The sequence below is a fragment of the Erinaceus europaeus genome, chromosome 21, assembly GCF_950295315.1.
Source record: "Erinaceus europaeus chromosome 21, mEriEur2.1, whole genome shotgun sequence".
Lineage (NCBI taxonomy): Eukaryota > Metazoa > Chordata > Mammalia > Eulipotyphla > Erinaceidae > Erinaceus > Erinaceus europaeus.
This window is the reverse complement of record NC_080182.1, coordinates 4,748,341-4,774,572: the sequence shown is the minus strand read 5'-3', so window position 1 is coordinate 4,774,572 and position 26,232 is coordinate 4,748,341. Positions and strand designations below refer to the sequence as shown.

Sequence of the window (26,232 nt, the reverse complement as noted above, 5' to 3'; positions counted from 1 at the left end):
CATAGTGTTGGAAGTTCTTGCCATAGCAATAAGGTAGGAGCAAGGAATTAAAGGGATACAGATTGGAAGAGAAGAAGTCAAACTCTCTCTATTTGCAGATGACATGATAATATACACAGAAAAACCTAAGGAATCCAGCAAGAAGCTTTTGGAAATCATCAGGCAATACAGTAAGGTGTCAGGCTATAAAATGAACACTCAAAAGTCAGTGGCATTCCTCTATGCAAACACTAAGTTAGAAGAAATTGAAATCCAGAAATCAATTCCTTTTACTATAGCAACAAAAACAATAAAATATCTAGGAGTAAACCTAACCAAAGAAGTGAAAGACTTGTATACTGAAAATTAGGAGTCACTACTCAAGGAAATTGAAAAAGACACAAAGAAGTGAAAAGATATTCCATGTTCCTGGGTTGGTAGAATTAACATCATCAAAATGAATATACTACCCAGAGCCATATACAAATTTAATGCTATCCCCATCAAGATCCCAAGCACATTTTTTAGGAGAATAGAAAAAATGCTACAAATGTTTATCTGGAACCAGAAAAGACCTAGAATTGCCAAAACAGTCTTGAGAAAAAAGAACAGAACTGGAGGCATCACACTCCCAGATCTCAAATTGTATTATAGGGCCATTGTCATCAAAACTGCTTGGTACTGGAACATGAATAGACACACTGACCAGTGGAATAGAATTGAGAGCCCAGAAGTGAGCCACCACACCTATGGACATCTAATCTTTGACAAAGGGGCCCAGACTATTACATGGGGAAAGCAGAGTCTCTTCAACAAATGGTGTTGGAAACAATGGGTTGAAACATGCAGAAGAATGAAACTGAACCACTCTTATTTCACCAAATACAAAAGTAAATTCCAAGTGTATCAAGGACATGGATGTTAGACCACACACTATCAGATACTTAGAGGAAAATATTGGCAGAACTCTTTTCTGCATAAATTTTAAAGACATTTTCAATGAAATGAATCCAATTACAAAGAAGAGTAAGGCAAATATAAACCTATGGGACTACATCAAATTAAAAAGCTTCTTCACAGCAAAAGAAACCACTACCCAAACCAAGAGACCCCTAATAGAATGGGAGAAGATCTTTGCATGCCATACATCAGATAAGAGTTTAATAACCAACATATATAAAGAGCTTGCCAAACTCAACAACAAGACAACAAATAACCCCATCCAAAAATGGGGGGAGGACATGGACAGAATATTCACCACAGAAGAGATCCAAAAGGCCAAGAAACACATGAAAAAATGCTCCAAGTCTCTGATTGTCAGAGAAATGCAAATCAAGACAACAATGAGATACCACTCCCGTGAGAATGTCATACATCAGAAAAGGTAACAGCAGCAAATGCTGGAGAGGGTGTGGGGTCAAAGGAACCCTCCTACACTGCTGGTGGGAATGTCAATGGGTCCAACCTCTGTGGAGAACAGTCTGGAGAACTCTCAGAAGGCTAGAAATGGATCTACTCTATGATCCTGCAATCCCTCTCCTGGGGATATATCTGAAGGAACCCAACATATCCATCCAAAAATATCTTTGTACACATATGTTCTTGGCAGCACAATTTGTAATAGCCAAAACTGGCTTTGACCTAGCACGTTATGATCGGGCCCTCCTCAATCGCTATCAAACAGGCCATGGCCGCTGCGCCGCTATGTTCCATCGCTGGGGAGCCAGAGACGACCCGAACTGCCCCTGCGGCTCCAGACAGACTATGACCTACTTAGTCAACGACTGCCACCTCTCCAGATTCAAAGGAGGTCTCGAAACTTGACATCAGGCTCAACCTGACGCTGTTGACTGGCTACGGAAGAAGGGCAAACGCTAGAAGAAGAAGCCCCCGCTCCAGTAGGCACCAAAGTAAAAACCCAGTGGTGAGGGGGAGGGTGGACATTCCGCTTCTGGGGTGGCGGGGGTGGTGGGTGGTGGTGGCGGATGGGATGGGACACAGTCTTTTGGTGGTGGGAATGGTGTTTATGTACACTCCTATTAAATTGTAGTAATATAAATCACTAATTAATATGAGAGGGAAAAATTGATTATATGTCTCTAACTTTTTAAAGCACAGACTGAGTCTGTTTAATACATAGGCTGAGTCTTTGATATGTTGACTCTCTCAAAAGCCTAGACCAGGGAGAACAGAAGCAACTGGTGGCACAGCTATATACAAGATGCTGGGTATTATACAGCAAATCCTGGCAAAGGGACTTTTCAAAGTTAACCCAATTACCAAATAATGTGATGATAACAATAACTATCCATTGTCTTCTTGAACCCTAAGACAGCAGGAACCTCACATTTCTACTATAGAGCCTGTATTTCCCCCAGTCCTGGAACCTTAGGGTGGGGCCCACTTTCCTGCATGCTTCTCTCAATTCATATCAAATAATATTGCATCCGCCAATCACAACCTAATCGACGCAACGAATGCCACCTCAGCATGCTTCACTTCAGACTGTGTCCAGAGACTTCAGGTGTGGAATGACAACCCTTCAGCTTCATTACTTGGGTGAGACCTTTCCTTTCAGAGTATTCTCTAATTCCATTCCAGGTGGTTCACTTCCTAACAAAGTCCCAAAGCCTAGATATAGTCCAGGTCCCCTGAGATAGAGCATATGTTCACACGTATCCATAAACTAGGGCAAAATATATACCTGAAAGCAGAAGTACACAAGAGTCTGCAGTGAGGACCCCCCAACACTTTGTCTGCACTATTCCAGCCTTTAGGTCCATGATTGTTCAACAATTTGTTTGGCTTTGTATGTTAACTCTCTTTTCAGCCACCAGGTTCCAGATGCCAGCATGATGCCAACCAGACTTCCTTGGACAGAGGACCCCACCAATGTGTCCTGGAGCTCTGCTTCCCCAGAGACTCACCCTACTAGGGAAAGAGAGAGACAGGCTGGGAGTATTGACTGACCAGTCAACGCCCATGTTCAGCGGGGAAGCAATTACAGAAGCCAGACCTTCCACCCTCTGCATCCCACAATGACCCTGGGTCCATGCTCCCAGAGGGATAGAGAGTGGGAAAGCTATCAGGGGAGGGGATGGGATATGGAGATCTGGTGGTGGGAATTGTGTGGAGTTGTATCCTCCTATCCTACGGTTTTGTTAATGTCTCCTTTTTTAAATAAATAAATAAATAAGCCGCTGCTCCACACCTGCAGGGGGTACATTTCACAAGTGGTGAAGCTAGTAGTACAGGGTCTCTCTCCCCTCTCCGCCACTTAATTTCTTGGTTCTGTCAAATAAAAGGAAAAGAAAAATAGCCACCAGGAGTGTTGGTATGCATGAGACCCTTTCTGTTTCATTTGGTTTAAATCCCCCCTGCTTAACACTATTCTATTTACATAACCACTTCATTCTATTTATATAACCGCTGTTAACAAGCACCTCCCTCCAGGGCATTGGTTCAATCCCCACTGTTTCATGATATGTTTTTGCTCCACCCCCCTCCTTGTCACACCCTGATCCTCTCCTTGTCACACTCTGATTTTTACCAGTCACTTTTCTCTCCACCCTCTCTATGTCACATCCTGTTTCCACCCTACTTGGCAAGTATATATAAAGACAGCATTGTGAGTTTTAGAGTACTTTACCTTTAGTTTAGCTTAGCTCGGCTTAGATTGTGCTGCGTCCTGCATGAATAAAGAGATACTGCCTACAGCTCAACTATGAGTCCCTGGTCGTCTGTTACCTGCCCGTGAAGCCAGCCCGGCGAAAACAACATAACCCGTCGAAAACGACACAGGAGTGGTGGATTCATTGTGTAGGCACCGAGCTCCTGCCATAACCGTGGTGGCAAAAAAGTAAAAAAAGACTAAGGAGGCTGCTTAGGAGAACTGTGCCTGCAGGAGGTCCTGGGGTCACTTTCAGCACCACATTTTAAAAAAGTCAGAAACACAACATCCTCTCTTATGCTCCTCTGTCTTTTGCGTCACACATCCACAGCAACTCCTGCCATTCTGTTTCTGAACCATGTCTGCTGCATCTCCTCTCCCCACTCCTCTACCTTGGTCCAGGCCAGCATCACCTTCACCTCTGTGCTGGTTTCAGGTGTCAGTCTTTCTCCACTCCTCTCTATCTTCCCTTCCTCTCTGAATTTCTCTCTCTCCTATCCAACAACAGCAATGGCAACAGTAACAATAACATCAAGGGCAACAAAATGGGAAAATGGCCTCCAGGAGCAGTGGATTAGTAGTGCAGGCACTGAGCTCCCCCAGCAAAAACCCTGGAGGCAAAAAAAAAAAAGTGGCCTGGGAGGAGGCCCTGAACATGAAACAATGGATGCTCAAGCATGAGGTCCCAAGTTCTACCCATGGTACCACATGTGCCAGAGTGACATTCTGGTTTTCTTCCCCTTCTCTCCTAAGTAAATAAATAAAACTTAAAAAAACAAACAAAAAAACTTGATATAGAAGTTGGAGGAAAGAAAAAACAAAAAGTCTACCAAAAGCAGTGGAGCTGTCCTGCAAGCCCTGAGCCCCAGTGATAACCCCATGGTGGGGAGGGGTTACTAGAAACCAGAAATGTTCTGCTTATTTTTTCCTTATGTCTAGCTTTTTGTTTGCTTGCCTGCTTTGTTTTGTTTTAGACAGAAACAGAGAAGCAGGGAGAGACCACATCACTTAAGCTTCTTGAAATTTGGTGGGAGCTGGGCGTAAACCTGACTCATGCATGCTTCCTTTTTCCTAAATGGTTATTCGAGTCACCCAGGTGCCCATCTTGACCAGGGCACATGTCTCATTTATTTGTTGATGACCCAACTCCCTACCTCTGTTAGTTGCACCCTCTGGCCCTCGGCTTAAATTTCTTCTGAGCAAAGCACAGTAAGTGGGTCCTTAATGATGTTCTCTGAAAAATAAAATCACTCCTGTGGCTAAAATTTGGGGATTTCTGAGTTCAGGTTCACCAGTGTCTCCTGCTTTATCACCACAAGTGTGATTGGTGTACATTCCATATCATATGTTGTGTGTGTGTGTGTGTGTGTGTGTGTGTGTGTGTGTGTGTTTTTAGTTGCTGGGGCTTCACTGCTCCAAATGACTTTTTTAAAAAAATATTTATTTATTATTTATTCCCTTTTGTTGCCCTTGTTGTTTTATTGTTGTAGTTGTTATTGTTGTTGGATAGGATAGAGAGAAATGGAGAGAGGAGGGGAAGACAGAGAGGGGGAGAGAAAGACAGACACCTGCTTGTGATGTGGCCCCCCTGTAGGGGGCTCGAACCAGGATCCTTATGTGGGTCCTTGCACTTTGTGTCACCGCTATGCTACCGCCTGACTCTCACTCCAAATGATATTTATTTATTTATTTATTTATTTATTTATTTATTTAAATGAGAGAGATACAGTGATAAAAATATGTACACAGAGCGACCAGGGCACTGCTCAGCTCTGGCTTATGATGGTGCTGGGGATTGAACCTGGTACCTTTGGTGTCTCAGGCATGAAAGTCCTTTTGCATAACCATCATTCTGTCTCCCCAGCCCATTACTTTTTCAGACAGAGAAACAGCACAGCTTCCCTCAGTGCTGTGGGGGCTGGGCTTCGGATCCAGGCTGCTTGCCTGGCACAGCGGGCACACTCTCAGCTGAGCTATCCTGGTTTGTTTTGCTTGTCCCTTTTGTTGCCCTTGTTTTATTGTTATTGATGTCGTCGTTGTTGGATAGGACAGAGAGAAATGGAAAGAGGAGAGGAAGACAGAGGCGGGAGAGAAAGACAGACACCTGCAGACCTGCTTCACCGCTTGTGAAGCGACTCCCCTGCAGGTGGGGAGCCGGGGGTTCGAACCGGGATCCTTATGCCGGTCCTTGTGCTTTGTGCCACCTGCGCTTAACCCGCTGTGCTACAGCCCGACTCCCCTGAGCTGTCCTGGTTTTATCCTTTTAATGTGGTGCCTGGGAATAAGCCCAGGGCCTCATACACGTACAGTACCACTGAACAGCCTCCCCCAGCCCAATCTTTCATTCATTATGAGGAAGAGAGAGGAAGAACAACACAGCACTGTTCCACCACCCATGAGCTCCCTTGTGGGTGGCACCAGGACTTGAGCCTGGGGCCTTCTTCACAGTAGGGCTTGTGCTCTACTGGCTGAGCTATCTCCCAGTGCTTAGCTGTTCATCTGCAGACAGACCTGTTCTGGGAGCCCTGTGAGCACATATCCCCAGACCCATCATCACTGTGAGTGGAAGCAGGCAGCAGAGTTCAGCACAGATTCTTCCTCTGGGCTGAATGGACTAGCACTTTCTCCTGTCTATTCATTGCCACCAGCTCCTGGTGAGTCCCTAACAGTTTATTCAGCCCCCTCTGGAGGGTGAGTGAAGAGCGCCTGCAGATGGCTGCTACCAAGTGGCAGCTTTGTTGGAGCTTTGTTGCAGGCTACTGGGCCAACAGCCACACGCTCCAGCAGAGCAGCATGGGTGTCCATTGTGTTGCCTGGGAACCAACTATCCACAAAAAGCTGGAAATAGCAGTCCTCGGACTCCCAGTCCAGGATTCTCTCATCTCGTGAGAAAAAAAAAAAAAGCAGGCATTTGCATACAGATCTTGACTTTCCTTTAAATTAGAGATGGTGAATTACACTTTTATTTTCAGTAAACCATTTATGATTAATGCTGAGTGCTTAACATTAATTATTTTATTTGGATCTAGGGTTTCAAGCATGTGCAGATTTTTTTTTTCCATTCAAGCAGAATGAGAGAGAAGAAAGGAGAGAATGGGAGAGGCATTATGGCACAGGAGTGTCCCCTAGGGTTACAGCACCTTTCCTGTCTCTCTGTGGTGTCAGGTTTTGAACCCAGGCTAAATCATGGCAATGTAGGCATTCTACCTGGTGAGCTTTCTGGCCTCTGAAGCAATTTCTCCTTATTGAAAACAGAATAAATATATAGTTATTTAGACCAGGACTAGAAACTGGGCTCTGTCATTCATTCACTCCACCGCTGCTCACTAAGCAGTCACAATATGCCAGGTGCCAGAGAGATGCCAGGCAAGGAGTTTCCTTGGCAGCTAAACATGAAAGGTGACAATAAATAAATGTGAGTGTTAATTTTAATATGGCAACTTGATGGGCCACGCAGTGCCCAGACAATATTTTGGATGCTCTTGGATGAAATTTGCATTTAGGGAGTCGGGCAGTAGCGCAGTGGGTTAAGTGCATGTGGCGCAAAGCGCAAGGACCGGCAGAAGGATCCCAGTTCAAGCCCCCTGCAATGGAGTTGCTTCACAAGCAGTGAAGCAGGTCTGCAGGTGTCTGTCTTTCTCTCCCCCTCTCTGTCTTCCCCTCCTCTCTCCATTTCTCTCTATCCAACAAGGATGACATCAATAACAACAATAATAACTATAACAATACAACAAGGGCAACAAAAGGGAAAATAAATAAATATTTAAAAAATAAAATAAATAAATAAATAAAAGAAATTTACATTTAAGGGGATGGGTGGTGGCACACCTGGTTAAGTTCACCTGTTACAGCACACAAGGACCCAGGTTTAAGTCTCCGGCCTACAACCTTCAGAGGGAAAGCTTCGCAAGTGGTGAAGTAGCACTGCAGGTTCTCTCTCCCTCTCTATCTCCCTTCCCCCTCAATGTCTCTCTGTTCTTTCAAATTAAATATATTTTAAAAAGGTGAAAAAAAAAAACAGAACATTACTTTTAAATCACTGCATTCAGTAAGGCAGATAACTCTCTTCAAAGTAGGTGGAATAAAAAGTTAAAAAACAGTGGTCCAAGGGCAACAAAAAGGGACAATGAATAAAGAAATATTTAAAACAAAACAAAACAGTGGTCCGGCAGGTGGCGCAGTGGATAAAGCATCGGACTCTCAAGCATGAGGTCCTGAGTTCAATTCCTGGCAATACATGTACCAGGGTGATGCCTGGTTCTTTCTCTCTCCTCGTATGTTTCTCATAAATAAATAAAATATTTTTTAAAAAGTTAAATAACTGAGTAAGAAGGAACTCCAAGTGCCTGGCTGTCTTCAAGTTGAAACGTTATCTTTTTCTCTGCCTTGGACTTGAATAGAGACATTGGCTTTCCATGTATCTGTCTTCAGACAGTTCTCCAGAGAACCATCAGCTCTCCTGGGTCTTAGACCTTGGATTTAGACTGGAAAGAAATCATTAGCTCTCATGGGTTTCCAGTGACTGACTCAGCCTGCAGTCTTGCTTCCATAACCTTGCGGATCAATTATAATAAATCACAGCATTTTTTTTTTTTAGATGTTGTAAGCTCTGGCATTTAAAGCTATAAAGCCAACTCAAGCTTATAGAGTGACATCTTATTTTTAATTTGTGAAAATATAATTTCTTCCTAAAAATTTAAGAATGCATGCCAAAAGTCCATTTTGCAAGTTCAGAAATGATTTTTTTTAGGTAGAAAGTAGAGCTTTGGGGAGTCGGGCAGTAGCGCAGCGGGTTAAGCGCAGGTGGCGCAAAGCACAAGGACCGGCATAAGGATCCCGGTTCGAACCTCGGCTCCCCACCTGCAGGGGAGTCGCTTCACAGGCGGTGAAGCAGGTCTGCAGGTGTCTGTCTTTCTCTCCCCCTCTCTGTCTTCCCCTCCTCTCTCCATATCTCTCTGTCCTATCCAACGACAACAATAATAACTACAACAATAAAACAACAAAGGGCAACAAAAGGGAATAAATAAATAAAATAAATATTTAAAAAAAAAAGAAAGTAGAGCTTTGATAGTAGTTAAGGCATTTGATTTTCCTTTTCTGATTCTTTCCCAAATCTAGTTTAAAGTGTGAGAAAGAAATATCATCTCTCGGCTATTGTCAGCACGATCATTTGAAAGACTCTTTTTCAACTTGAGTTACTTTCCCTATTTCATTCACTAAGAATGACTAGGTATAATTAAAAGTATATGTGACTTTTTTGTGATTTAATTTATCTTGATTAGATTCATCAAAGTTAATTAAGCAAAGTATAGAAATTTTATTGGTGTTTGGACAATTTCTTACAGAGATTCAAAGCTTCCAGGTAATAAATATTTTCAAAATGAAATATATATATATATATATATATATATTTCTTGGCTAGGTGAGATAGCATAATGGTTATGCAAATAGACCCTCAAGTCTGAAGCTCTAAGGTCTCAGGTTCAGTCCCCTGCACCACCATAAGCCAGAGCTGAGAAGTGCTCTGGTAAAATAATAACAAAACAACACAAAAAGCATTTCTTTAAGCTACAAAAATACACTCTACAAAATAAAATATTGATAATTCCACATTATATTTTTAACTTCTTTAATATTTATTTTATTTATTTTTGCTTTTTGTTGCCCTTGTGTTTTGTTGTTGTAGTTATTATTATTGATGTCGTCATTGTTGGATAGGACAGAGAGAAATGAAGAGAGGAGGGGAAGACAGAGAGGGGGAGAGAAAGACAGACACCTGCAGACCTGCTTCACGGTCTGTGAAGTGACTCCCCTGCAGGTGGGGAGCCAGAGGCTCGAACCGGGATCCTTCCACCAGTCCTTGTGCTTCGCACCACGTGCACTTAACCTGCTGTGCTACCATCCCACTTCCCACCTCTCAATTTATATAATGTCCCTAAGCAAACAAAAGTACAAGTTTCATTGTTTAAGTAAACTTGAATGTATTTCTCAAAAATGCAGTGAGGCAATAAGCTAGACTAGCAGCTACTTCTGGGGGTGGGGAGGATACAATAGTGTGGGGGACTCTGGTTATACTCTAGATCTGCATTGTGGAGATGAGTTGCTAAGTGTTTATCACATTATTACTTTTAAAACATACATATGTTATCTATATTCCTTCACGTGTATCTGATATAAATAAAATACCAATTGCCTTCTATTTGGGCATTTTATTCTAAAGTTACTTCTCCCAGCTAGATAGAATGCTATTTTAATTCGGGGGGGGGGATATATTAAGAAATCTTCGAAACATTTGTTACTGAATTCAGGAATGTCAAGTAGACTTGTGTTACGGTACTCAGAAGAAAGGGTGGAAGGGAAGCATTTCTTAGAGGCTGACCCAGTTCTCTAAGTCATCCAGCAAAAAATAGGTTCAACTGAAACTTCCCTCCAGGTGGCTCCATCCCTCCCGTTTCCTTTTAGTTGATGGCTTGGGGTATAGAGGCAGTAGTCTGGAACCCAGGATCCTAGTTTTGAATGTCAGCTGTCACTTAGTTGTGAACACTGTTGATGTACACAACTTCCTTGAGATTCTGTATTTGGGACTATGACAAGTACAGTGATGTTTACTGAAGGCTTCAGGTGGTTTAATGATAAGACTCATGAAATATTCATTTTCTAGTGAGTTTTTAATAAATGCTAGCCACTGTGTTGTGATCCTACTGCCCCAATTACTACAATGTAGACTTTCACAATTTGCAAAGGAGGGTGTGTGTATGTGGTGTGGAGTTATATTCATTACTTTATCCTAAAAATGGGGCTTCTATGAATAATAATAGCTCACAAATACAAAGCAATAGTATATAATGGTGGGTGATCAGTTAGTACAGAGTGAATGCATGCATGAATGAATGAATGAATGAATGAATGAATGAATGAATGTCTTAGGGTAGATGTGAAAAGAGAGCAGGTGACTGCTTGATTGACTAGAGAGTTCATTTTATGAAGTGAGAAGTTGCCCCTAAAGCAAGGAGAGGGACCCTCAGAGCAAGCCCAGTACTCTGAAACTGCCCTGACTCATTCTGGTGGCAGTGGACCTGGCAAAGGACTCTGGGAAGGCCTCCTCCTGATTTGATATCCGAAAAACTAAAGGTAAAAACAGAGAGTTGGTGCCACCTGGAGGGTGAGACTGGGCATCTCAGAAGGGGCTGGGAAAATTCTTAAATTATTTCAGGAACTGGTAAAGGTATGAAGTGGTGGTTGTAGTGAGAAGGTCCACAAATATAAGCCCTGCTCTAAAAATTAAAAAAGAAAAAAATCTTAAGGCTTGATTTATTTTTATTAGAGAAGAGAGGATCAGAGCAATGCAAAATTCTGGTATAACATGGTACCAAGGGTTAACCTGGTATATTACTAAGATCTCTGGCACACAGGTTGGTGCTCTACCAAGGTGACCTGTTTCCTCAGATCTAAATTAAATTCTGATTGAAATAACTGTAGATTCACATGTAGTTGTAAGAATACAAGTGGTCTGGGAAGTGGTATGGTGGCTACAGAATTAGACTCTTAAGCACAAGATCCTGATTTTGATCACTGGCATTGAATGTGTCAGAGTGATAGTCTGATTCTCTCCCTTTATTGTTGAGTTGCTTTAAAAACCCCTTCTGTTTCATTTGGTTTAATCCCTACATTCTATTTACATAACACTGTATTCTATTTACATAACCTCTGTTAACAAGCACCACCTTCCCTCCAGGGCATTGGTGGTTTAGTGGTAGAATTCTCACCTGCTCCGCCCCCTCTCCTTGTCACACCCTGATTTTCACCAGTCACTTTTCTCTCCACCCTCTCTGCGTCGCATCCTGTTCACGCCCTACTGGGCTAGTATATTTATAAGGACAAGATTGTTTGTAGTAGTTTAGTTTAGCTTAGCTTGGTATAGATTGCGCTGCATCAAGAGATACTGCGTATAGCTCAACGAGTCCCTGGTCGTCTGTTACCCGCCCGTGAAGGCAGCCCGGCGAAAACAACACTTTATCATCAATCAATATAATATGGAAAATTTTTTTTTTTACATTTTGTTCAGTTTTCTCCTTGCAAAACTATTTTATAAAATTATATAACATCACCAAAACTACTGTATACAGATCAAATGAAAAATAACTGAGAGTCCAGGGGACCTGGAGATAGCTCACCTGATAGAGGACACACTTCGCCATGCTCAAGGATCTGTGTTCAAGTCTCCAGCCACCAGTTGGGAATGCTTTGCAACGCTGAAGTTTCACGAGCAATGAAGCAGTGTTGTGGTGTCTTCACAGATGTGAAGATCCACAGAAACCCTAGAAACAAAAAATATAATAATTTTAAAAGATGACAAATCTGAGATGTGAAATTTACCCCCAAGACAAGTTTTATAAAACACGTCCTCAGGTAGCGCAGCGGGTTAAGTGCACATGGGCGCAAAGCACAAGGACCGGCGTAAGGATCCCAGTTCAAGGCCCCGGCTCCCCACCTGCAGGGGAGTTGCTTCACAGGCTGTGAAGCAGGTCTGCAGGTGTCTATCTTTCTCTCCCCCTCTCTGTCTCCTCTCTCCATCTCTCTGTCCTATCCAACAACAACAATAATAACTACAACAGTAAAACAAGGGCAACAAAAGGGAATAAATAAATATTTTAAAAATTAAAAAAAAACATGTCCTCAATAAAAATAATTTAAAAAATGGCAAGATGCTTAGTTTCAACAAGAGCACTGCTCAACTCTTGGCATATAATGATGCCGAAGGCTGATATTCTTTCTTCTCTCATATCTATATCCTGAGATTTAGTGGAGGCACAAGTAACAATTTTCATTCTTGGGTCTTGTAAAAACTTTGTCTTTGGTACATTATAGAATTAATATCACAGTGGCCCAGGGGATGGCATAGTAGATAAAGTGCTGGATTCTTCAAGAATGAAGTTCTGAATTCAATCCCTGGCATGTGTTAGAATGATGTCCTTCTCTGGTTCTCCATTTCTCTCATTAATAAATAGAGGATCTTTTATTTTAATGTCTTATTATCTTTATTTATTGAATATTGACAGCCAGAAATCAAGAGGAAAGGGGTGACAGAGAGGGAAAGTCAGAGAGACAACTACAGCCTTGCTTCACCACTTGTAAAGCTTTCCCCCTGCAGGTGGGACTGGGGACTCAAACCCAGGCCCTTGCTCACTGTAACTTGTGCACTCAACCAGGTGTACCACCACCTGGCCCCATATTTTTAAAAAGAGAATTAACATCATAACAAAAGGATATCTGGATGCCACAAAATTCATCTGTATTTCACCATCTTAATACAACAATCCAAAGCTTTCACATTCTTTTTTGGTTTTAACCATGATGCATATTTACGTCACCTCAATTCTGAGCATTTTTATATTCTGTTGTTTCTTTTCTTTTAAAAAATATTTTATTTATTTTTTGTTTATTTATTTATGAGAAAGATAGGAGGAGAGAGAGAAAGAACTAAGTATCACTCTGGTACATGTGCTGCCGGGGATTGAACTTGGGACGTCATGCTTTGAGAATCTAATGTCTTATCCACTGCACCACCTCCCAGACCACTATACTCTGCTTTTTCTTCTGAGGTCTCCTTTATCATAAGAAGTTGGCATACTGCAGCCGGGGATAAAGCACTGAACTCTCAAGCATGAAGTCCTGAGTCTGAATCCCAGCATTGGACATAGCAGAGTCATGCTCTGATTCTAGCTCTCACTCTCATTAATCACTAAAACTTTTAATTAAGTGTATATTGCTAAGTCATCAGAGACTTTTAAAAAAGATTTCATTTATTTATTTATGAGAAAGATAGGAGAGAGAGAGAGAGAGAGAGAGAGAAAGAACCAAACATCACTCTGGTACATGTGCTTCTGGGGATTGAACTCAGGACCTCATGCTTGAGAGCCTAGTGCCTTAGCCACTGCGCCACCTCCCAGACGAGACTCTTTTTTCCTTTTGCCTCCAGAGTTATTGCTGGGGCTCGGTGCCTGCACTACGAGTCTACTGCTCCTGGAGGCCATGTTTTCCCATTTTGTTGCCCCTGTTGTCATCGTTATTGTAATTGTTGCCACTGACGTTGTTAGATAGGACAGAGAGAAGTCGAGGAGGGTTAGACAGAGAGGGGGAGAGGGGGAAAGATAAGACACCTGCAGCCCTGCTTCACCACTTGTGAAGCAACCCCATTACAGGTGGGGAGCCTGGGGATCCAATGGGAATCCTTATGCATCAGAGACGTCTCTTAAAGGGTGCAAAAAATTTCATCTCATGGGTGGACTGTAATCTTTTTTTTTTTTTTTTTTGCTTCCAGGGTTATTGCGGGGGCTTGATGCCTGCATCAGGAATCCACTGCTCCTGGAGGGTATTTTTTCCCCTTTTTGTTGCCCTTGTTGTTTTATCATTGTTGTGGTTATTATTATTGTTGTTATTGATGTAGTTGTTGGATAGGACAGAGAGAAATGGAGAGAGGAGGGGAAGACAGAGAGGGGGAGAGAAAGACAGACACCTGCAGACCTGCTTCACCACCTGTGAAGCGACTCCCCTGCAGGTGGGGAGCCATGGGTTCGAACCCGGATCCTTACACCGGTCCTTGTCCTTCGTGCCAAGTGCTCTTAACCCCCTGGGCCACCGCCCAGCACTCAAACCGTAATTCTTTTACGTCATTCCCTTATTGCTAGGCACTTAGGCTGTTGCCAGCTGTGTAGCTGCAGACGGTAGCAGAGGGCAGCCTTAATTTCTGCTCTGGGCTGATTCCCTTTGGGGAATGCTAGGTACCCGGCTCCGCCTTCCTGGGCGCGCGCCTGCCCACAGCCTCAACTTCTGCCGAGCTGCGCCCTCGGAGGCTGGGAGCCGGTGATGGCTGGGAGCCGGTGATGGCTTGGAGCCGGTGATGCAAACAGACTCAGGCCTGAGGCTGTAAGGTCCCAGGGTGTTCCAGACGCCAGAACTGAGCCTCCCTCTCCCCTCTTCGTCCCTCCCATTAAAAATAACTGAATTATATACACATACACCACACACACGCAATTATATGCACACACACCACACACACGCAATTATATGCACATACACCACACACACACAATTATATACACATACACCACACACACACACAATTATATACACATACACCACACACACAATTATATACACATACACCACACACACGCAATTATATGTACATACACACACACGCAATTATATGTACATACACCACACACACGCAATTATATGCACATACACCACACATACACACGCAATTATATGCACACACACGCAACTACATGCACACACGCAACTACACGCACACACATGCACAATTACATGCACACACGCGTGCAATTACATGCACACACACGCACAATTACATGCACACACGCAATTACATCCACACACGCGCGCAATTACATGCGCACACACGCACAATTACATGCACACACGCGCAATTACACACACACGCAATTACATGCACACACGCGCGCAATTATATGCACACACGCGCGCAATTACATGCACACACACGCAATTACATACACACACGCAATTACATGCGCACACACGCAATTACATGCGCACACACGCAATTACATGCGCACACGCGCAATTACATGCACACACGCGCGCAATTACATGCACACACACACACACACACACACACACGCCCGCCCCTCCGCCCCCGTCCCCGCCGCTAGGAGGCGCTGGCAACCAGCCGTCGGTCTACACAAAAGCCCGCATGAGGAAAGCCGCAGGGCCGGGCAGGTCAGGAGCTGCGCCCTGTGACACGAGACACGTCCTCGGTCACCACTAGCCAGAGGGCCCCGGGGACGCTCGCGTGCGATTCGCACCCCAGTCGGCGCCCTGCGTGTGGCGGCGGCGGGGACACACCGCGCGGGGGCGCCGCTTCCCCGGCCCACCGTAATGACAGCTCACGCTGACAGCGTCCGCCGCGGCCCTGGCCTCCCAGAAGCCCTTTACGACGCGCGGCGCCGCATTCGGAGGACAGCGGGCCCAGAGCAGCCCGCCACCCTCACCCGCCGGGCCGCCGCAGCCCGGGCCGGGCCCGCAGACGCCGGGCGGCGCGCATGCGCGGGGAGCGGGCCACGCATGCGCAGAGCGCCGGGCGACGTGGCCGGCCGGAAGCCGCCTGCGCGGAGCCGCCGCGGACCCTGTGTCGCTCGCCGCCCGGGTTTGCTCTCGCCTGCTGCGTCACGTTCTCCGCCGGCTCCACCATGCTGAAGAAATTCGACAAGAAGGATGAGGAATCGGGTGAGGGCTCCAGACCCGCTTGGGGGGGGCTGGGCCTGCGCGCGGCCGCCACCCTCCCGCGGGGCCTCCGAGCCGGCGCGGGGTCTGCGCGGGGTCTGCGCGGGGTCTGCGCGGGGCGGGGATGGATGGGGGTGCGGAGGGCGCCGGGGCCGACACCTCTGGTCCCCGCTCGGCCCGGGCGCGCCGGGTGACCTTGGGCGGCTCCAGTGCGTCTCCGGGCCTCCGTTTCCCCGTCGGCCGGGAGGAGGCTCTGAGCCAGATGTCGTTCTTCTGCCTTTGCTCTCTGGTGCGCGCCTGACCCGGGCAGCCATCCAAGCAGAGAAGCCCGACTGCTTCCTTCCTTCCTTCCATCCATCCTTCCTTCCATCCATCCTTCCACCCATCCATGCATCCATGCATCCATCCATGCATCCATGCATGCATCCATGCATGCATCCATCCAGCAGACAGATAACTGAGCGGCTGCTGTCTGGAAGGCGCCGCTCCGAAGGACAAGCCGGGGATGGCGGGGTGGTCCCGGGCACAGCCGGGGACACGGATGCAGCAGGCCATGGCGCCCGCAGTCAGTCGCAGACGTGGCGTCTTCTCTGAAGGATGACAGCGGGATGACAGCGGTCCCTCCGCCTAGCGGGAGCTGCCTAAGCAGCCTGGGCGCAAGACGTGACGCCCTGGCGAGGCTGCTAGTTCGGGGCGCCGCGGAGCCCCCCCACCCCGGCAAGGAGGTGGTGGGATCCCTAGATGCCGAGCTGCGGTGGGATCCAGCTGCTGCTGCTCCTGACGCGGTTTGGCCGTGACCAAGCATACAGTGGGGACAGCTTTTCAGAAACCCCAGGGCCACCACCAAACTCAGCTTTCTCTGTTCTCTGACTGTAGGTGGAGGCTCCAACCCCTTCCAGCACCTGGAGAAGAGCGCGGTACTGCAGGAGGCAAGTGCCACCCACCCCCCTTCTCGCCCAGCCCCGCCGCCTTCACTCTGTCACGCTGTCACGCTGTCACGCTGTCACGTTCAGGGAGCTGGCGCAGTGGCGGTTCACAGGGTTTCCAGCCCTGGCACCAGCAGTAGGGTGAAAAATCTTTTAGAAAAATGTGATTTGTTCTGGGGGGGATGGGTATTTTTATGCTTGTGTTTTGTTGCTGCTCTTTGTTTTTCCCTTCTGGCTAACAAGTATGTATTTGTCCCTTTAGTATTCAGGGGAGATGTCAGGAGATAATAAGTGAATGAAGAAAAAAAAGTAGGGAGTCGGGCGGTAGCGCAGCGGGTTAAGCGCACGTGGTGCAAAGTGCAGGGACGTCGGAAGGTTGGAGCCCCCGGCTCCCCACCTGCAGGGGAGTCGCTTCACAGGCGGTGAAGCAGGTCTGCAGGTGTCTGTCTTTCTCTCCCCCCTCTCTGTCTTCCCCTCCTCTCTCCATTTCTCTCTGTCCTCTCCAACAATGACGGTAACAATAACAAGAACAATAAAACAAGGGCAACAAAAGGGAATAAAGAAATGTTTTTTTTAAAAGTAAACCTCCTTTTTACCTTTCCATATGACAGCAGGTGTATTTACTTACCTTGGGACTTTTGCGATCTTGAATGTGCTTACGGGTGTAACCAGTGGAATGGAAGCTGAACCAGTGGAATGGAAGCTGAGTTAAGAAGTCAGTCTATCTGTGTGTTTACTTCTTAGGCGCGTGTATTTAATGAAACACCCATCAACCCTCGGAAATGTGCTCACATCCTTACCAAGATCCTTTACCTCATAAACCAGGTAACTGGCTGAGGCTGGGAGGTGGGGAAAGTGTATGGATGGGGGTGTCAGGGAACAGGAGGACAAGCCTGTGGGCATTGCCACTGACCCTGCTCCAAGTCCCCCCAGCACCCAATGTGACGGAGCCTCTGCAGTGTCCAGGGATCTGGCCTGGAGTGACGACATGTGCTCTGTGGCCTCCCTGTTCCAAGCTGAGACTTCTTTCTTGATTAACACAGGGAGAGCACCTGGGAACCACTGAAGCTACTGAGGCCTTCTTTGCCATGACCAAACTCTTTCAGTCCAGTGATGTGAGTGCCCCCACCCTGGCTCTGGGCAGGATGGGACAGTTGGTGACAGGGTGGCGGGAAGGCTGTCGGTAGCTGGCCCCGGCTATTTTCTCTTAGCTCTGGCCCTCATGCTGAGCCAGGGCTGATGGGGCTCTTTCCCTCTCCTTCGCAGCCCACACTCCGTCGGATGTGCTACTTGACCATCAAGGAGATGGCTAGCATTGCAGAGGATGTCATCATTGTCACTAGCAGGTCTGTGGATGGCTCCCCAGATGAATTCCCATGACACAGAGGTCTCTTTATTTTGTTATCATTACTTGTTTATTGGATAGAGACAGCCAGAAAGCAAGAGGGAAGGGAGAGAAAGAGACCTGTAGCCCTGCTTTCACCCCTGGCAAAGCTCTCCCTCTGCAGGTAGGAGCCAGGAGCTTGTAACAGGGTCCTTGCACGTTGTAACGTGTGCGCTTGTAACAGGGACCTTGCACATTGTAACGTGTGCGCTTGTAACAGGGTCCTTGCACATTGTAACGTGTGCTCTTGTAACAGGGTCCTTGCACATTGTAACGTGTGATCTTGTAACAGGGACCTTGCACATTGTAACGTGTGCGCTTGTAACAGGGTCCTTGCACATTGTAACGTGTGCTCTTGTAACAGGGTCCTTGCACATTGTAACGTGTGATCTTGTAACAGGGACCTTGCACATTGTAACGTGTGCGCTTGTAACAGGGACCTTGCACATTGTAACGTGTGCGCTTGTAACAGGGTCCTTGCACATTGTAACGTGTGCGCTTGTAACAGGGACCTTGCACATTGTAACGTGTGCGCTTGTAACAGGGTCCTTGCACATTGTAACGTGTGATCTTGTAACAGGGTCCTTGCACATTGTAACGTGTGCGCTTGTAACAGGGTCCTTGCACATTGTAACGTGTGATCTTGTAACAGGGTCCTTGCACATTGTAACGTGTGCGCTTGTAACAGGGTCTTTGCACATTGTAACGTGTGAGCTTGTAACAGGGTCCTTGCACATTGTAACGTGTGCGCTTGTAACAGGGTCCTTGCACATTGTAACGTGTGCGCTTGTAACAGGGTCCTTGCACATTGTAACGTGTGAGCTTGTAACAGGGTCCTTGCACATTGTAACGTGTGAGCTTGTAACAGGGTCCTTGCACATTGTAACATGTGTGCTCAACCAGGTGCACCACCACCCGGCCCCAAAGGTTTCTTTTTCTTTTTCTTTTTTTTTAGGTTTCTTTTACTTATGTGTAGTAGATGTATTGTCAGGCATCCTTTCCTCTTTTGTCTCCTTGATCTCTCGGTTACTACTGCCCTCCTCCTGGCAGCCCTATAGTTTTCAGTTTCTCTGATAATTCTCCCAGTAGAGTTCAGGCCCCAGTAGCACAGGGGTGGGAAAGCACAACTGTGGTGCCTCTTCTCTTTGACTCTCAATTAAAAAATCGCAGGGGGAGGTTGCTTATCTGTATTGTGCGTGCACATGGCCCTGAGTTCATTTCCCAGCGTGACCTATTTGAAAGAAGGAAGGAAAGAAAGAAAAAGAAAGGGAGAGAGAGAAAAAACAGCAACCAATCTTTTAAGTCTCATAAAAATTTCTGATCACTGTGTGTTTGATCACTATGTCTTGTTTGGCTTAGAAGGAGCAAGTGTAGAGAACCCTACTTAGGAGGCCAGTGAGGTGGGAAAGATAGCCTAGAAATATGACTGGGCTTACACAGCCCCAGGTTTGACCCCTCACTTTGCCCTGTGTCAGAGCTCAGCAGTGTGGTAGTCTCTTTCTCTCATAAAAATAAATCTAGGGGGGTTGGGTGGTAGCACAGCGGGTTAAGTGCACGTGGCGCCAAGTGCGAGGACGGGCATAATGTTCCCGGTCCGAGCCCCGGCTCCCCACCTGCAGGGGTGTCTCTTCACAAGCAGTGAAGCAGGTCTGCAGGTGTCTGTCTTTCCTTCCCCCCTTTGTCTTCCCTTCCTCTTGATTTCTCTCTGTCCTATCCAACTGCTACATCAATAACAACAATAACCACAACAATGATGAAACAGCAAGGGCAACAACAAAAGGGGAAAAAAGTGGCCTCCAGGAGCAGTGGATTTGTAGTGCAGGTAGCAATAACCTTGGTGACAAAAATAAATACATAAATAAATAAATCTAGGGGCTGGGCCGTAGTGCAGAGGATTAAGCGCACATGGCATGAAGCGCAGGGACCAGCGCAGGAACCCCAGTTCGAGCCCCCAGCCCCCACCTGCAGGGGGAGTCACTTCACAAGCAGTAAAGCAGGTCTGCAGGTGTCTTTCTCTTCCCCTCTCTGTCTCCACCTTCTCTTTCAATTTCTCTCTGTCCTATCCAACAACAATGACAACAGCAGCAACAACAATGATGACGATAAACAGGGGCAACAAGGGGGGAGGGAAATGGCCTCCAGGAGCAGTGGATTCGTAGTGCAGGCACCAAGCCCCAACAATAACCATGGAGGCAAAAATAAATAAATAAAATAAATAATAAATCTAAAAAATCATGGCCCATGTGAGGGTCTGGGCAGTGGCGTACTTGGTTAATCCCACATGTTACTATGCACAGGGACCCCAGGTTCAAGGCCCCACTACCCTCCTGCAGGGGGCAAGCTTCACTAGTGGTAAAGCAAATACTGCAGTTATGTCTCTCTCCTTCTCTATTTTCCTTCCCCCTCTTAATTTATTTCTGTCTTCACAAATAAAAATGGCCACCAGGAGCAATGGAGTCGTCGTGTAGGTACTGAGCCCCAGGGGTAATCCTGGTAGCAAACAAACCAACTAGTGAGTGTGGTGGAGGGAGCTAGGAAGGAGAGGGCAGGGATGAGGGTTGGGGCTGGGTACAGGCTCCTGCCGGTGGACACCTTCTCTCCCCCCCCCCCCGTAGTCTCACAAAGGACATGACTGGGAAAGAAGACAACTACCGGGGCCCTGCCGTGCGTGCCCTCTGCCAGATCACTGATGTGAGTGCTTCTCCACACTGAGCCAAACTGAGCCGACCCACCCCCACTGTGTCTTGATTTCAGGCTTTAGGGTCAGCATACAGGCGCTGGGGGGCGGGGGGGGGAGTTGGGGTGGTGCCAGGAAGCAGGGAGACTGCTGCTTTTTCTATCCTCTGCACCCCAGCACCTGCACTGAGATTGATTGGGCTTGTCCTCCTCGCCACCCCCCCATATCCCCACAGAGCACCATGCTGCAGGCTATTGAGCGCTACATGAAGCAGGCCATCGTGGACAAGGTGCCCAGTGTCTCCAGCTCTGCCCTGGTGTCTTCCCTGGTGCGTAGCTGGGGCCCTTGGCTGGGAGGAGAGGCGATAGGGAGGCATGGGTTGGGAAACTGAAGGAAATACCAGATTTACTTTCTAATATAAAGAAAAGTATTTCTGTGTCTTCAGATCTGAGAGTCTGTCTTCTCAGTGAAAAGAGCTGGGAAACTGGGTTGATTGAGGGGAGCCTGGTGGATAGCTTTGATCCACCCCTAGGGGTGACAGATTGTTGAGGTTTGGGCCTTGTGGGAAATCTGCCAGGGGCAGGGCCGGGGCAAACGTGGTTATATCCCTTGTCTCAGAGGACCAGGACAACAGGGGTCCACGGTGTGTCTGAGGGAAGACGCCAAGCAGGGCTGAACTGTGAGCCCCACATGCAGGTATGAGGCGGGAACACCTGACCTTCCCCTTAACGTGACCTTCTGTCTACAGCACCTGCTGAAGGGCAGCTTCGATGTGGTCAAGCGTTGGGTGAATGAGGCCCAGGAGGCAGCATCCAGTGATAACATCATGGTCCAGGTGAGGTGTGGTCTCTGCAGTGTTACTAGTGGTATTTAAAACACTCTCGGGGCTGGGTGATCGCGCACCCATTAGAGCACATGTTGCCATACTCAAGGACCCCGGTTCAAGCCTGCAAGAGAGAGCTTCACAAGTAGTGAAGCAGTGTTTCATGGTTTCTTTGTATCTCTCCCTGGCTACCTCCTTCCCTCCACATTTTATTTAACGGCATTTCTCTTGTCTCTTATTTCTTTCTTTTTAATTTATTTTTAATGAAGAGAAATACAAAGAGAAACACAGACCAGAGCAGTGGTCCGGGAGGTGATGCAGTGGATAAAATATTCAGCTCTTGAGCATGAGGTCCTGAGTTCAATTCCTGGCAGCACATATGCCAGAATGATGTCTGCTTCTTTTTCTCTCATTAATAAACAAACAAATAAAATATTGGGGCCGGGTGGTGGTGCACCTGGTTGAATACACATATTACAATGTGCAAGGACCCGGGTTTAAGCCCTCAGTCCCCACCCACAGAGGGAAAGCTTTGTGAGTGGTAAAGCAGGACTGCAGGTGTCTTTCTCCCTCTTTATCACCCCTTTCCATCTTGATTTCTGGCTATCTCTATCAAATAAATAAAAATTATATATATAAATATATATATATATATATATATTAAAAAAAACCAGCAGTGTTCAGCTTTGGTTTATAGTGGTGCTGAAGACAGAATCTTGGGATCTCAGAACCTCAGGCATGGAAGGCTTTTGCATAACCATTATGCTGACTCCTCAGCCCTCCATTTCTATTTAAAAAAAGAAAGAAAAAAAATTCCATCAGGAACAGTAGATTCATTGTCCAGGCTCCCAAGCCCCAGTGACAAAAATAAAATAAAATGTTCAGACTGGGCCAGGAGGTAGCTCACCTAATCGAGCACACACTTTACATATATATATGATGGTAAGCAGCTGAGTTTTAAAAATATTGTATTTATTTTATTTTAGAGAGAAAGACAAACACCAGAGCACTGCTCAGCTCTGGCTTATGGTGATGCGGGTGATTAAACCTGGGACTTAGGAGCTTCAGGCATGAGAGTCTGTTTGCATAACCAAGATGCTGTCTGCCCCTGCCTCACACTTTACCTTTTAACAAGACCTGGATTCATGCCCCTGGAACCACATGGGAGCATCTTGCAGAGGGAAGCTTCACAAACAGCGGAATGATATTATGGAGTCTCTATTCTTCCTGTACTTCTATTTCTGTCTGAAAAAGAGAAAGAAAGGAAGAGAAAAAGAGTGCCAGGAGTGGTGGAATCATGCAGGCATAAGACCTCAGCAAAAGCCTCAGTGGCAAAATAAATACTCAGGCAGAGCCAGGAGATGGCTGAGTGGGTTAAGTACAGACATTGTTGAGTGTGAAGCCTGTGTTCAGCTGCAAAGTGAGAGTCCCATGAACAGCACCAGATGGACCTGCTTGAATGGTAGAGCAGTGTTTTGGTGTCATTCCCTTTGTATCTATAGAATGAAAAAAAAATTAGAAAAAAATAGTTATATAACAAAATTTAGGGCAGGGGTAGATAGCATAATGGTTATGCAAACAGAGTCTCATGCCTGAGGCTTCCAAGTCCCAGGTTCAATTGCTTAAATCAGAGTCAAGCAGTGCTCTTGTGTAAAGAAAAAAACAACAATTAAACCAAGGCCTGTGAAGTGGCATAACAGAAGAGCACAGTGCTTGTTGCCATGAAGTCCTGCCTTCGATTCCCGGTACCACTATGGCAGCCAGCAAAATGCTCTCTTGGTGTCTCTCTCATTAATAAATAAATCTTTTGGGTGTTGGCCAGTAGTGCAGGGGGTTAATTAAGCAGGCGGTGTAAAGATCCTGGTTCCATCCCCTACCCCCACCACCTTCAGGGGAGTCACTTCACAGGCAGTGAAGCAGGTCTGCGGGTGTCTATCTTTCTCTCCCCTTCTCTGTCTTCCCCTCCTCTCTCCATTTTGCTCTGTCCTATCCAACAATGACAACATCAATAACAACAATAATAACTACAACAATAAAATGAGGGCAACAAAAGGGGATAAATATTTTAAAATAATTAATTAATTAAAAAATTTAATTGGACTAAGGAGGCCCTAACACCCTGATTTATTTCTTGCCTAAGAACATACTGAAGGAAACACCTGACTGAACACACATACTACTATGCACAGGGACCCAGGTTCGAGCCTACAGTTCCCACCTGCAGGGGAGTCACTTCACAGGCAGTAAAGCGGTTCTACAGGTATCTATCGTCTATCTTTCTCTCCCCCTCTCTGTCTTCCCTTCCTCTCTCCATTTCTCTCTGTCCTATCTAACAATGACAACATCAATAACAACAGAAAAAACAAAACAACAAGGGCAACAAAAGGGAAAATAAAAAAAATATATTTATATGAAGACAGTCACAATCTCCAGATCTCAGTTCTCAAAAGCCTTTCCAGGAGACAGAAAGGAGCAGAGATGACAGGAAATAGCTCAGCACAGCCTCTAGATTCTGGGTCCTCCAGATGTGTCTTTGCCAGTACCAGCCACAAGTCCTTGTCAGGTCAGGGACCAAGATTATAGTCTGCAGGCATGTTACAGTTTAACATCTTCTTTTTAAAAAATTTTTTATTCCCTTTTGTTGTCCTTGTTATTTTATTGTTGTCATTGTTAGATAGGACAAAGAGAAATGGAGAGAGGAGGGGAAGACAGAGGGGGAGAGAAAGATAGACACCTGCAGACGTGCTTCACCGCCTGTGAAGCAACTCCCCGGCAGGTGGGGAGCTGGGGGTTCCAACCGGGACCCTTACGCTGGTCCTTGCGCTTTGCGCCACCTGCGCTTAACCCGCTGCACTACTGCCAACTCCCAGAGTTTAACATCTTTTTTTTAAATTTATTTCTTTATTGGGGAATTAATGTTTTACATTCAACAGTAAATACAACAGTTTGTACTTGCATAACATTCCCCAGTTTCCCATTTAACAATACTACCCCCACTATGTCATTATCATCCTTCATGGACCTGTATTCTCCCCACCCCAGAGTCTTTTACTTTGGTGCAATATGCCAATTCCATTTAGAGTTTAACATCTTAAGGTCTCATGTATGAGGTGTTCTGGTGGCAAGTTACAACGTATGTCTATGCTCAGGGTCTGGCTCCCACCTCTTCTGTTTTTTTTTTTTTTAACTTTTAAAAAAAAATTTTTTTTTAATTTATTTAGTTTTATTTATTCCCTTTTGTTGCCCTTGTTGTTTTATTGTAGTTATTATTGTTGTTGTCATTGTTGGATAGGACAGAGAGAAATGGAGAGAGGAGGGGAAGACAGAGAGGGGGAGAGAAAGACAGACACCTGCAGACCTGCTTCACCGCCTGTGAAGCGACTCCCCTGCAGGTGGGGAGCCGGGGTTCGAACCGGGATCCTTATGCCGGTCCTTGTGCTTTGCGCCACCTGCGCTTAACCCGCTGCGCTACAGCCCGACTCCCTTTTTTTTTTTTTTTTTTAAGATTTTATTTTTATTCATGAGAAATGATAGGAGAGAGAAAGAACCAGACATCACTCTGGTACATGTGCTGCTGGGGACTGAACTCAGGACCTCATACTTGAGGGTCCAATGCCCCGTCCACTGCGCCACCTCCCGGGCCACTCTTTTTGGGCTTTTTAAAAATTATTATTACCTTTTTTTTTTTTTGCCTCTTGGGTTATCACTGGGGCTCGGTGCCTGCACTACAAATCCACTGCTCCTGGAGGCCATTTTTCCCATTTTTGTTGCTCTTGTTATTGCTGCTGTTGTTGGATAGGACTGAGAGAAATCAAGAGAGGAGTGCAAGACAAACAAGAGGAGAGAAAGATAGACACCTGCAGACCTGCTTCACTGCCTGTGAATCAACCCCTCCCAGATCCTTGTTCTGGTCCTTGCGCTTCCCGCCATGTGTATTTAACCCGCTGCGCTACCACCTGGCCTCCTATTATTACTTTTTAAATATTGAGGGCCCATGAAACAGTTGACTTGGATAGTGTGCTACTTTGCTTACTCAGTGTGTGCGACCCAGGTTTGAGTCTGGCCCCCACTACATCAAAGGAAGATTCAGTGCTAAGTGCTTGTGTGAATACATGTACGCATACACGCACACTCACTCTCCCCCCTCACCCCTGCTTCTATCTTAAGTAAATAAAAATAAAAAGTATATTTAATGAGCAGGAAAAAAACAGCATCACTGCTATATGTTCTGCTAGGGATTGAACCCAGTACCTCACACATGCAAGTCCTGCATTTTAACACTGAGCCACCAGCCACCCGCCTCTTTCTTGCTGAAAGACATCATATCTTTTCCTGCTCTTCTGTCTCTGAGATCTGCTAGAAACGGTCATTGCTGAAATGGGACAGAAATAAACACACTCCTGTGGTTTGTTGAGCACTGTCCGGGGGCTCTCTGCCTTGCTACCCACTGCACTGGGTAGCTACCATGATGCCCGTCTGAGAAATGAGGAGACTGAACCCCAG

General features: G+C 46.1%; 1 protein-coding gene and 1 long non-coding RNA gene across 2 annotated transcripts in view; one reads left to right on the top strand and one right to left on the bottom strand.

Moving 5' to 3' along the window:
* The window catches only part of LOC132535269 (uncharacterized), a 37,385-nt gene extending 21,863 nt beyond the window's left edge, over nt 1-15,522 (bottom strand). Inside the window, exons 1-2 of the long non-coding RNA XR_009547037.1 lie at nt 15,502-15,522; nt 11,824-11,967 (exon numbers count right to left, since the gene is read on the bottom strand). This is a non-coding gene — a long non-coding RNA (uncharacterized LOC132535269). The remainder of the gene's footprint in view (nt 1-11,823; nt 11,968-15,501) is intronic.
* Nucleotides 15,523-15,778: 256 nt separating this feature from the next.
* The window catches only part of COPG1 (COPI coat complex subunit gamma 1), a 36,680-nt gene continuing 26,226 nt past the window's right edge, over nt 15,779-26,232 (top strand). The window contains exons 1-8 of the mRNA XM_007531623.3: nt 15,779-15,922; nt 16,796-16,848; nt 17,590-17,670; nt 17,889-17,960; nt 18,112-18,191; nt 20,845-20,920; nt 21,142-21,234; nt 21,655-21,741. Coding sequence (XP_007531685.1) covers nt 15,886-15,922; nt 16,796-16,848; nt 17,590-17,670; nt 17,889-17,960; nt 18,112-18,191; nt 20,845-20,920; nt 21,142-21,234; nt 21,655-21,741 — 579 coding nt within the window. The 5' untranslated portion in view covers nt 15,779-15,885. The remainder of the gene's footprint in view (nt 15,923-16,795; nt 16,849-17,589; nt 17,671-17,888; nt 17,961-18,111; nt 18,192-20,844; nt 20,921-21,141; nt 21,235-21,654; nt 21,742-26,232) is intronic.